This window comes from Caretta caretta, chromosome 14 (assembly GCF_965140235.1).
Source record: "Caretta caretta isolate rCarCar2 chromosome 14, rCarCar1.hap1, whole genome shotgun sequence".
In the NCBI taxonomy this organism is placed as follows: Eukaryota; Metazoa; Chordata; order Testudines; family Cheloniidae; genus Caretta; species Caretta caretta.
Window position 1 is genome coordinate 6,874,738 of NC_134219.1, and position 13,131 is coordinate 6,887,868.

The window sequence follows — 13,131 nt, forward strand, 5'->3', positions numbered from 1 at the left end:
AGAATACACTGTAGTAACAGGATGTGATAAGAAATTGGGATCATGGTTCATGGCTGGAATTGCCTCCACATACAAGAAAAGATTAGGGCAGAGGTGGGCAAACTACAGCCCGTGGGCCATGTCTGGCCTGCAGGACCGTCCTGCCTGACCCTTGAGCACTCGGCCGGGGAGACTAGCCCCCGGCCCCTCCCTTGCTGCTCCCCCTCCCCTGCAGCCTCAGCTTGCCGTGCCACCCGCGCTCTGGGCGGCGGGGCTGCGAGCTCCTGCCGGGCAGCGCAGCGGCATGGTTGGCTCCGGCCGGGCGGCAGGGCTGCCATTCCTGCTGCTCTGAGCGGCATGGTAAGGGGGCGGGGAGCGGAGGGGTTGGATAAGGGGCAGGGGATCCTGGGGTGCAGTCAGGGGACAGGGAGCAGGGGGCGGTTGGATGGGGTGGAGGTTCTGGGGGGGGGCGGTCAGGGGATGGGGAACGGAGGGTTGGATAGGTGTGGGAGTCCTGGGGGGCCTGTCAGGGGGTGGGGGTGTGGATAGGGCTTGGGGCAGTCAGGGGACAGGGAGCGGGGAGGTTGGATGGGTGGAGGGTTTTGAGGGGGGTAGTCAGGGCAGGAAGTGAGAGGGGGCAGATAGGGGGTGGGGGCCAGGCTGTTTGAGGAAGCACAACCTTCCCTACCTGGCCTTCCATACAGTTTTGGAAACCCGATGTGGCCCTCAGGCCAAAAAGTTTGCCCACCCCGGATTAGGGCACTATCATATAGTTTTCAAATGAGGTTATTAATACCAGTCGTCTGGTTCCCTTCATGTTCCCCAATCCATGCTCCAACATCTTTACAATATCAAGGAGAACACTGGAATGATAAGCATGTACTTTGCTATTCTGAAAGCTTGCATGGTTTTGAAAGTCTCACCTTGTTAACAATAACTGATTGTCAAAGCAGAGGAAGTGGATATGTAATTGACTCCATTAAACCTGATTTAATAACAACAACAAAAATAACCTTGTCTTATCCTCCTAACTGCTTATGCTGAGCTAAGAAGATGGATATTTTGTGGGTGTGTTGATTCAGCCCTTTAAATGGTAGAAGTATGGAAATGATAAGCTTCTTTTTGTAGCATATTTGCAAAGCAGGTGACTCCCTCCTTCTTCTGTTTACCCAAAAATACAACAATACAGTATGATACCAACAAACGTAATGATTGTAAAGAGCCAGATGCAGCTGATGGTGGCTACATGAAAACTGAGGTCTTGTTTTTGGCTTCTTTCTGCAGACACCCTATTTCTGGCCCACCCAGCAGTGGGCAGCAGATGATACCGACTATGGTAAGTGTTAACATTATAGCTTTTCTGTGAAAGCTGAATGGAGCGTGAGGATGTACAGCACACTCCCATATAATCAGGTGGATGCTGATGATACTCTTGAGTGCTTTCTCCAGGTGCTGCTGTTCTGGCTATGTAGGGCTACTTACGAAGACTGGGCTGATCATCTTGGTTTATTATTATAGGGCTGCTCATGGGCTTTAGGGTACACACTACTTTGTTCATTGCAGGGTTGCTCCTGACGTCTGGGTCACCAGCTTTTATTTACCTGATACTTTTGTACCTTCATAGAATATCAGGATTGGAAGGGACCTTAGGAGGTCATCTAGTCCAACCCCCTGCTCAAAGCAGGACCAATCCCCAATTTTTGCCCCAAATCCCTAAATGGCCCCCTCAAGGATTGAACTCACAACCCTGGGTTTAGCAGGCCAGTGCTCAAACCACTGAGCTATCCTATATATTTGTCCTGAAAGCCGAAGGCCTCGCCTTCTGAAAATAACCCAGTTTGGTTTTAAACATTAAAAGAATATATTTTTAAAAGCTTTAGAACAAAAACAAAAAAAAAATTGCCCCAAAATTGGGAAAAAAAACCTTCCTAACCTTTTAAGAGTTTGATCCAGTGCCCACTGAAGACAAATTGAAACCCTTCCATTGACTCCAATGTACTTTGGCCCAGGCTTTCAGGAAGGCACAATTTGTTGGCCTATAACTGCATAATCAACCACATCAAGCTCAAGAGTGAGGGAGGATAGCCATTCTTGCACTTCTGTATCGACGCATGGAGGATCCTTGACAGAATGCAGCCACTAAGGACGTCTTCCTTGAGTGGGCTTCTGTGAGATTGGAGCTTGTGTCTGGGAAAGATGTCACAATGGACAATGGTTCACTCCTTTGTCATGGGGTCAGCGTGCCAATTATAGGGATTAGCTTTATTGATCTGCCTAGTGACTGAACCTTTTTGCTTTTCTCCCAGCAATCTACCTAGCCAAGAAAAATATTAAGAGGAAAGGGATTCTGGAAGAGTATGAAAAGGTAGGAAGACGTTCTATTGTTTGTGCCTTTGCCAGCTCCGAGCCTGCTTTAGCTTGAGCCAGCTGCTCTTGAGATTGGAGGGTGGAAAGTGACAAAAAGCCTTCAATGCACTCCCCACTTTGTTTGCACCAAGCCCCAGGGGCACCTCTGTTTTGTGAAATAGCTGCTGATGTACAAAAGTGTTTAAAGTAAATGATCATATTAGTAGGGCCGTTACCCTCTCCAGAATGCTGGAATGAAGTATTCAGAGTGAACGGAGTTCATAGTAATTCATTTCAGAACCACCCATTTTTTCTAGCTCAAATTGCCAGCCTATCCCTTGTTTAGTTCAGAGAGGAGGGCATGTTTTTTATCATGTTCTTCATGTTGAGAACCAAAAGCTCTGGACTGAATGATATTGTTGTCACAGTTTCGGAGCAATTGCAGCTGTATTCACCCTCTTTGGTTCACCACTTTAGACTTCTGGCTCCCAGCTGTCTCCTCTCTTGGGCAGAGACCCACATCTCCCTCCCTCCTGACTGGGGATTTTAAGGCTGCATAGGTCCCTGCCTACACTGTGATATCCCCAGCAAGCCAGACTGTCTAAACGGCCTGTGCCTGCGTTTTGCTTCCTGTCCGAGGGGTATGACCCGGGTATTGCCTGCAGCTATAAGTCACCACCCAGCTCCTTCTGAGCAAGCACATTTAAGCATTACAGAGAAAACATACTAAAATAATTTTAAAAAACCCTATACGCATGCTAGAAAGCTTACCAGAGATCACCCCCTGATTCTAGTCTTTGGCTCTGGTAGGTTTTAGTCCTTCCAAACGTACAGCTGTTTTCCCTGTGGTCACAAATTCATCCATCTTTGACCCAAAATGAGACCCCAAGTCTGCGCAGAACAGCCATTTTTTTAATTCAACTTGGACCTTTGATCTTGGCCTTCTGTAACAGGTAATCAGCAGACAATGGCCTTCTCTTCAGGGCACAGTTTCAGAAGGCTGGTTTTTGCATAACCAGAGCTGGGGAATTCACATTAACTTCTCCCTTGGGATTCCTCAGGAAATACACTTCACTCTAATTGTCCCAGAAGCCCATACTTGTCTGCTACATTTTCTGTATCGTCTTTTGAACTCCCAGGTCTCACATTTGTCACATCTGTCCTATAGAGAGGTTACATACAATCCTGGCCTGCAATAATACATAAACTTAGTCTTCCAATCATATTGCAGGAAATTGCCAGGTCTGTCACAATTGTTCATAATTTTGTACTAACAGGTTTGTTTTTTTTAATTTCAGGAACATTACAACTTGTTAAATAAAAAAATAAACTACAAATGGGATTTTGTTGTTATGCAGGCCAAAGAGCAGTATAGGTGAGCTCTCTCCAGTTCTGTTACCTGTTTCTTTATTTGGGGGCATGAGGGACTATGGGGTGTTGACTTGATGTGCAATCAAATAATAGAGTTAAATTAAAAATATTAAATTACAATTTTACAGCAGCTTATTAACAGTCCCTTGGGAACGTGAAGGGGAAAACTGTTTCCATATGAACTGTATTCCTCCACACACGACCTGCTATTCGTTTGACACTTAACAAATGAGAAATTTTAGCCCAAGTTTTCAAGGGAGTGGGCAGTGGCCTACACAAATTCACACTCTCCCATTGCACCTGCATTTGCTCTTGTAAACAAGCATAACTAAATTTGCTTATACACAATGTGGAGTTGCAGTGTGGTTTACATATGCAAAGAAGCACATGTGTGGATGTGCATATACCCTCCTTGCGTGTACAAATACCTCTTTGCAATTGCTTCATTGCACATGCAAAAGTAGGTTTTTGCACTTATATCTGTTACAACTTCTGTTGAAAATGAGGGGCCTGATCCTGCCGCACAAAAGACCTTACTCAGGCAAAGCTTCCAGCAACTTCAGTACCAGTTTTGCTGGAGTAGGGATTTCCAAATCAGGCCCTTGACCCTTTGGAGTTGTAAAAGGTTCTCTTTGAATCACAATCTGAGTGGCCTGGCTGACAGCCAGCATGAGGTCTGTGGTGCCATCTTCTCTGTTGTGTGTGCTCAGCCCCTTTGAACTTTGAATCAGGCCACTTTTATTTAGGGGCTTAACCCTGGATTCCTGTCTCAACCTTTCGGCATCCAGGCCCTTGCATATAATATGTTGCCCTGGTACCCCAGCACCGCATTACAATTGCATCAGGCAAGTCAGAACAGAAAGTATCAGATTGCCTCATAGAAACATGCCATCAATTCCTGTTTGTTGCTGCAAATTAACACTGTTTGGTACAGATCTGGTTCACGCTAAGGGGATGTCGACACTGCAGTCCCAGCGTGTGATTGCAGCTGATGGAGACATACCCGAGCTTGCTTTAATCTTGCTAGTTAGGGTGCTGGAGCAGTCGAGCTCTGGGGCAGTGTTGACTTCAGTGCGGTCTAGTCACCCTGGTAATTACCCAGGTTCCGGGCGGGCTTGTAGAGCCCATGCTGAAACGCATGCTACCGTGGCATCAGTGCTCCAAGACCCGAGCTAGCTAGATTTAAGGTGGGGGAGGTATAGCTCAGTGGTTTGAGCATTGGCCTACTAAACCCAGGAGTGTGAGTTCAATCCTTGAGGGGGCCATTTAGGGATCTGGGGCAAAAAAAATTGGGGATTGGTCCTGCTTTGAGCAGGGGGTTGGACTAGATGATCTCCTGAGGTCCCTTCCAGCCCTGATATTCTATGATTCTATGAAGCTAGCTCGGACAGTCACACTCCATGATTGCAGTGTGAACATAGCCTAAGAGATCCAAAGTGCGGTTTTTAAAGCCAACACTGATCCTCCCAACATCTCTGTGAAATTTCACACAGGGCAACTGAAACAGTGATGGGGAAGTGACTTGTTCATCGCTATGCAGCGAATGCATTGGGAACCAGGACCCCAAGTCAGAGGTTTAGACCTAGGACTGCCTACCTTCCAGGCCTACATGGTGTGCGCTATGTTACTTCTGTGTACGGTAGTTCCCATCAAAATCACCCGTTCCCCAAACAAATGGGTGTCAGAGACATCACAGACACTGTATGCACCTGAAGTGTTATAGGGAATAGACATACATGAGGTGTCAGAATTGAGTGCAGGTAAAAGGGAGGAATTCTAACAAATTGTTGTCAGGCCAAACAGAAGAGGATACATCTAATCTCAGCTGAGCTCAGGAAGAGGTTGATTACTCAAAAGCGAGCACCCCTCATTTATATCAGTAGGGTTCAACCAATCATCAGTTGTAAGTTAGGACAGCATGACGTGCAGTCAGGAAAGAGCAAGGTCAGTTGTGGCCTGAAGAAGCAACACACACTCAAACCTGAATTTAGCCTTGTGAGCCTGTAGGTCAGGAGGCTGAGGAAAGATCAGAACAGCATCATGTTCTCGCTCTTGCTAGTTTTAACGGAAAACAGTGCAAATTCCTTCAGTGCTGTCCCCATCAGCTGCAGCTGTGGCTAACATGCAAGAAAATGTCATCAAAAGGGAGGAATAACCCACATGTTCTTCTGATGGGATTCAAACCTATTCTTTGCTTTGCAGGACAGGAAAGGAACGGAAAAAGGCAGACAGGTACGCGCTGGATTGTCAGGAGAAAGCCTATTGGCTAGTGCATCGAGCACCTGTAAGTAGAATACCGTCCTCCACAGCTGTAAAGTCTATATTGGAGGTATAGGGTCCAGAGAGCTCAGATAGGAGCAACTTACTGCACCTTTAAGAAGGCAACTTTGGGGGCACTGCCTCCAAGGTTGTGGTTGGCCAGCTGCCAGAGATGCAGAGGTGCACTTAGATGCAGAAAAGAGACTTTAATCCACTCTGCCTACCAAATTCCCGAACCCCTGAGATTTGCTTTTTAAAGATGAAGTAAGGAACCACTCACCACATCATCCATGCTGCGAACAGAGAATCCTAACTGCCTTTGCCCCTGGGGGGGCTGTTATTTTGGAGGCACATGTCACCAGGGTGTTTCCTGAATGAAGCCAGGCTGGTCCCAGTGTGCTGTCAGACTCTGACATGTACCCAGGAGCCACACTCCCTCATCCCAGTCATAATCAAAGAGCCATCTTAACTGTGTATGCTGAGTAAGTGGCCAGTTGAGAACCCAGCTATTAACATACAGGGGTGCGTCAAGCCTGAGGCAAATGTCAGCCTGTAATTAGAGCTTTGCTCACAGATAAAGCGGTTGGTGGGAGACTCTTTGCACCACTCAAATACTTTGGCCCCAGTTCATCCCCGATGAACCAGGGCTGAATTTGGTTCTTTTAGACTTCTTTTAAGTACTTCTTTCTTTTCCTGGTCTGTTTCTCCATTTTCCCCATACGAGCTCACTACCGAGATCTAATTATTGACTATTATCTAACTATGGTGGAGCTCAGGTAACTACTCAAAAGTCACTTGTGCTCAAGGCAGACATCACAGTGGTGCCATCCTATCCCTTCTCATTGCCTATATCAAGGTTTGTCTCCTCTATATAGATTGGTTTCAGAGTAACAGCCGTGTTAGTCTGTATTCGCAAAAAGAAAAGGAGTACTTGTGGCACCTTAGAGACTAACCAATTTATTTGAGCATGAGCTTTCGTGAGCTACAGCTCACTTCATCGGATGCATACCGTGGAAATTGCAGCAGACATTATATACACACAGAGATCATGAAACAATACCTCCTCCCACCCCACTGTCCTGCAGGTAATAGCTTATCTAAAGTGATCATCAAGTTGGGCCATTTCCAGCACAAATCCAGGCAGGACAGTGGGGTGGGAGGAGGTATTGTTTTATGGTCTCTGTGTATATATAATGTCTTCTGCAGTTTCCACAGTATGCATCCGATGAAGTGAGTTGTAGCTCACGAAAGCTCATGCTCAAATAAATTGGTTAGTCTCTAAGGTGCCACAAGTACTCCTTTTCTTTCTATATAGATTTATTGCTGGATTGAGCATGGTTTTCCCTATATATGTGCCCCTTGTATCACTCTTGCTCTCCAATGACTGGATGTCTCTGGATCTCTCCTGTTAAATCTCTCCTGGATTGTCTCCTGGTGTCACCTTTGCTTGGATGCTTCTTGGTTATCCATTCTATAGCTGTCTCTTGCTCTGTTGAGTGTCCCAAATACATTCCCATGCACTCCCAGCCAAGTCCTACGGCCATCTCAGGGAAGATCAATCAATGTTTTACCTTTTTCCACCAATTGGAGGAATTATTCATTACCAGCAGATTTCTTCATGTAACTTAAGATGGTTTTGAAAAAGCAGACCCAACTGTATTGTTGTTTCTTATTTCTAACAGCCGGGCATGCAAGACATCCTAGACTATGGACTAGACCGAGTAACCGATCCAAATGAAAATAAGGTAAACTAGGTAAGGCTGCTTGATTTCAAACTTATTGATCGTACGAGGACATAGACAGCAGGTAGATCTACATTACACTCAGAGGGTATATCTATGTGCTGCAGTCAGAGGTGTGGACTGCACCTCTGCAGTATGTGTAGACATATTTGAACTAGCATTGATCTAGGTTGTTCAAATTACAATAGCGATGAAACCATGGTAGCATGGGCTAGTTGCCCGAGTACATACCCATCCAGTCCAGTCCATGTTGCTGCAGCTTCACTGCTATTAATACTCAAGGTAACTATATCAAAGGTACCTTGGGCATACGTACGCTGGCTGCAGTCACATCTCTGATTGCAGTGCAGACCTACTCATTGTGTGTGAATGGCACTCCATGAATCTCCAGTGTTGCATAGCAACTGTCTGAATGAGCCATATCAAGCCAAATAGCAACTGATAGGCATGTAGAAATATGCCAGAACCAGAACTGTCAAGTCAAACCCATTTGATTTTCACTTCTGCTGAGCGCAGTGGAGTTTCTCTGGATTTGTGCTGGTATGGTGTGAGAGAGAACTGAATTTGGCCCTAGGAATAGAATCTGGCAGCTTCATTTGGCTCATCAATTTTTCAGTGGTTTCTTGCCACATTAGTTAAATCATACAGAATAGTGCTATTGATCTGAGAATGTAAATAATGTAAGTGACTAGCCCTGGCGTAGACTTGTCTATAGCACTGGTTCTCAAGCAGGACTATGAGTACTCCTGGGGGGTACATCATCCTCTAGATATTTGCCTAGTTTTACAACAGGCTACATATAAAGCACTAGTGAAGTCAGGACAAACTAAAATTTCATACAATGACTTGTTTATACTGCTCTATATACTATACAGTGAAATGTGACTACAATATTTATATTCCAATTGGTTTATTTTATAACGATATCATAAAAATGAGAAAGTAAGCAGTTTTGTCGGTAATAGTGTGCTCTGTCACTTTTATATTTTTATGTTTGATTTTGTAAGCAAGTAGTTTTAAAGTGAGGTGAAAGTTGGGGTAATCAAGACAAATCGGACTCTGGAAAGGGGTACAGTAGTCTAGAAAGGTTGAGAACCACTGATCTATAGGATTAAGTGTATGCGGTGGTAGTTAGAACTGTCCTTATCTTTCACCCATGGCTCTGCTGAAGGTGAATAGTGGAGACCGTGAGTCAGTTATTTCAAGTGGTCCCATATTTACATACCTAGGGCCGCAGCTGACAGCACATGCTTGGCCTGTGCTTGGTGAACGAAGGCAGAACATTTCTCATTGATCAAAGGTGATGGTTGCTTTGACGAAACTTATCCTATCTCCTGTAAACTTTTCATTTTCATAGCGGCCCTTAAATGTCAGAGGGAGATAATTGCTTTGGGCAAGTGGGTTCTGTTGCCATGGCGACTGAAAAGCAGAGTAAAATGCTAGGGTTTAGTATTTTCTCTTTTTGCTCTAAGTGGGAGCTACTGAAATGTCCTTTAAAAGGAAATAAAAATGTGAGCTGCTGTTGGGCTGGAGGATCCAAACAGAGACTGAAAAGAGTAATAAGATAGACTCCCCCGCACAATATTATAGCTACCATCCTGGAAAGAGGTCTTTAGGTTTGCAAATGTTTTCAAAAGTCATTAATCATCTGATGGCTATTCAGTGGCTTACGTGAAACGAGTTAATGGTTCTCAGTTCAGTTCCTACTGGACGGAAGAAAGCCCCCACAACAAAAGAAACAAATCACTAGCACAGTTGACTCCCTTGTTAGCATCTCAGCAGAGAGCCCAAGGAGTGAAGGCCTGATGCCATGCCCACTGAAGTCAATGTGAGAGTTTCCGTTGATTTCAATGGGCTTTGATTGGGCCCTGCATGGGCCATGTGAACCTTAACACCCTCTCAGCTTATGGGCTCAAGGCTGAAGTATATTGGTAGGGTGATGGGAAGAGTATACTCCGAGTGCCCCTGCTGTGCCTGCTCTGTAGATAAACGAGGACTGCAGGCTTCTGGATCGTCAGGGGGCCCTTTCCACCAACGCACACGGATACATTAAGTCTATGATTGAAACCCCAACCCAGTGTTCCCACGTTCTGTACTGCAAAATCTGCAGGTTATCAGGAAAGATTTTACACTTTAGTTTAGGGATAGAAAATAAGCCCCAGGGGCAGTAATAACAGGCAACTACAAAGAAATCCAAAATTCACTTTTAGCATACTGCAATCCTAGAGAATGTCATGGACACAAGCGACAAATAATGAACACTAGTGCAAGGGGCAAGGGGACTGTGCCTCTCACTGTTCACATTACGAGCTGGATTCTCCATTCTTTTCCTTCATGCCAGTGTAACACCATTGTGTTTAGTGGAGTTACTCCCGATTAACACCAGTGGGAGATCAGAATCAGACCCTTTGTGTTCCCTCTCTCCCTGGGATATACTGCTGTAGCTGAAGTTAGTGGAAGCACTGCTGTTAGATTCCCCTAGATATAATAGGGAGGGGGCGGTCAGCAGGCATTCTCTGTAAAGGCCTCCCACATCTAGTCCAGACTGCTGGCTTTCAGAGCACTCTGCAGGGCTTGTTTATTTCCCCTGGCCTTTGGAAAGAGGCGGGTGGATTGCAGTAGAGACCAATGTCTGGGGGCAGTATAGTGTTTGGGTTCGTAGATGGGTTGAACTCATTGTATTGCTTTTCAGTTTTTAGAGTGGTAGCCGTGTTAGTCTGTATCAGCAGAAAGAATGAGGAGAACTTGTGGCACCTTAGAGACTAACCAATTTATTTGAGCATAAGCTTTCGTGGGCTAAAGCCATCCTACTGTATTTTCCACTGCATGCATCTGATGAAGTGGGCTTTAGCTCACGAAAACTTTTATGCCCAAATAAATTTGTTAGTCTCTAAGGTGCCACAAGTACTCCTCGTTCTTTTCAATTTTTGTAATTTTTATATAGTTAACAGCGTCTGTGGGCTCTTTTTATTTCTTCTAAATCTAAAGAAGGTAAATACAGAAATAAATGAAAATTAGTACGATTTGGTAGGTTGCTGTTAGTAACTGAGAGCAGCACAAAGAAAGGAGAAGGCAAGAAGAGGGGCAGAAAGAGAGAGGGAATAGGAAAGAGAAAAGTGGCTACGCAGAGCAGTGGGTGTCTGGGGGAGGGATATCTTTGCAATTTTGGGGGGTTTTTCTAAAAAGCAAACGTTTTCAATTTTTCACAGTCTCAGTTTTTCAACAAAGACCCTAACATTTTAGATGCAAATGGAAGTTTTTGAGTGAAGATTTCTATTTAGTTAAAAATCCATTTTCCATCAATCCAACATGGATGAAACTGTTTTGAGCAGCTCTAGCGGTTTGGGGCTCTAAGCTGTGCCTCTGGGTGGTTGTCTCTGGAAGTTAATCTTCTCCATGCAAAGTGGATAGGATGCTTCCTGTTTCTTTTTTTACATTTCAAACTTTGATTGGAACTAATGCACTAAAATAATCGGCTGGAACACAAGACTTTTCCAGCATCTGACTAGCAGCTTTTCTTGCATTTCTTGAAAAATGCCAGACTTTCTGGCCCCTCTAGACTGGTGGCTTTCCCAAACTCCTGAGGCTCAATCTGCAAGGAACTGAGCAGAACAATGATACTTTTAGTCTTCTCACCAAGCACTCAGCTCTTTGGGGGATCTTGCCCTGATGGTCAAATCCTGCTCCTACTGAAGCCAATGGCAGTTTTACTAATGTTTGCAATAGGACCTAGATCTAGCTATAATACATGTGGAACAATGAGAACAGGAGAAACATGTGCACTAATCCAACTGCAGTTTGCTTTATTCATGACTCTGCTTGGGCCCAGGCTATTGCATCTTAGTCTGCTAATTAGTTTTCCTTTATGTCACTAGCTGAAGAGAAAATATTCTCATTGATAGTTCATTTCAGACATCAAAATTACTTCTTCGAAGCTGATTTTGGAATGAGCAGTATCAAAGTGCTTGCTTCTTGCCTGGGATAGTTAGCTGCTATACAAGCTGCTCACTGTCTAGATGTTTTTTAGAGTCTTTTTGGAAAAAATAGCAGCTGAGTCATGGCACTTTTGAGGTGGCTTTTAGTGCTACCTAGTGGGTTGTGGTTGGATGAAGTCCAATGAGATGCAGATTTTCAGCAATAAGGCATAGTCATCTGCTGGAACAACTTACCAAGGCATGTGATAGATTCTCCATCACTTTCATTCTTTTAAAATAAGAATGGATACCTCTCTAAAAGAGGGGCTGTATTTCAACCACAGGTTACTGGGTTTGAGGCAGGGATTAAAGGGTAAAATTCTCAGGCCTGTGTTATGCAGCTTGTCCAACTAGATGGTCATAATAGGCCCTTCTGGTCTTAAAATCTGTGAATAGCAGTAGAGCTTACTGATAAAGATGTCGTGTTAGTCACAATTGCTAATTGAAATGATAGCGTTTGTTACTAATATTAATATAACTTCCGCGGTTTCTATTGCACCTTTCATGAGTGTCTTGGAGATGGGACAATAAAGCAAATAAGCAAGATAGAGAAACTGGAAAATCCTGCAAATTAAGGGTAAAAATAATTGGAGAAAGGTAATACTTTTCAGTTTAGGTTAAGATAGCCAAGGAAGTCAGCTATAAGGTTATGAGAGGGATTTTCCCCAAGCAGGGACAACACGAGCAATTACTTCATATTTAGAAGCAGTGAATGGCAACACTGTAATACAAAGGCCAGTGTTAAGGAGTGGGGAGGAGCATATTGTAGGCACTAACTGAGATACATAACCGTGAAAGAGGCCGGTGGTAGGAAGGATTCAAAACCCAATTTGTAGGTATGGAGTGACCAATGCATTTCAAAGAGATGCATCTTCAAAAGGGGCCTTATCTGAGACTTCAAATTTTCCCTTATGGTTTTGGGCTTCTAAAGCCAAGGATGGTCTCAAAGCCCACAGGATCTGGACTGTGCAGTCCACCTTTTTCAGGGCATGGCAGAGGTGCTCCACCCTGTGGTTCCCCGGTTGGTTCTTCCTGAGATCCAACTCTGCCAGTGAATGGTTCTGGCTGAGAAGGGAAGCGAGATCTGGGCTGTGTGGCCACAGCGATGCGAGTCCGGGATGCGCAGCTGGAATCTGGCATTTTTCATGCCCAGGATCCCCCAGGTCACGTCTCTCGCTCAGCTCCAGTCTCACAACTCCCTGTGCAGCTCCCAGCAGAGAGGAGAGCTGCTGGCAGTGCTCGATAATGAGGCTGCAGTTTCCAGAGGTGGAGCTCAGTGCATCGGCGCAGGGTGGGCACTTCATTTCATGGGCTGGTTCTTAATTTCAAGTGCCGTCCTGGAGTGCATGAAGAAGTCGGTGTAATCTGCCTGTTTTCAGACCCTGTAAACACCAGAACATAAGAATGGCCAGATTGGGTCAGACCAAAGGTCCATCTAGCCCAGTATCCTGGCTTCCGAC

At 44.9% G+C, this 13,131-nt stretch overlaps 1 protein-coding gene across 2 annotated transcripts in view; it reads left to right on the top strand.

The window, feature by feature from the left end:
- The window catches only part of RGS9 (regulator of G protein signaling 9), a 68,915-nt gene that overhangs the window by 21,266 nt on the left and 34,518 nt on the right, over window positions 1-13,131 (top strand). For both annotated transcript variants that reach the window (XM_048818970.2, XM_075119210.1), the window contains exons 5-9: window positions 1,264-1,315; window positions 2,286-2,344; window positions 3,624-3,700; window positions 5,899-5,980; window positions 7,638-7,700. In XM_048818970.2, coding sequence (XP_048674927.2) covers window positions 1,264-1,315; window positions 2,286-2,344; window positions 3,624-3,700; window positions 5,899-5,980; window positions 7,638-7,700 — 333 coding nt within the window. The remainder of the gene's footprint in view (window positions 1-1,263; window positions 1,316-2,285; window positions 2,345-3,623; window positions 3,701-5,898; window positions 5,981-7,637; window positions 7,701-13,131) is intronic.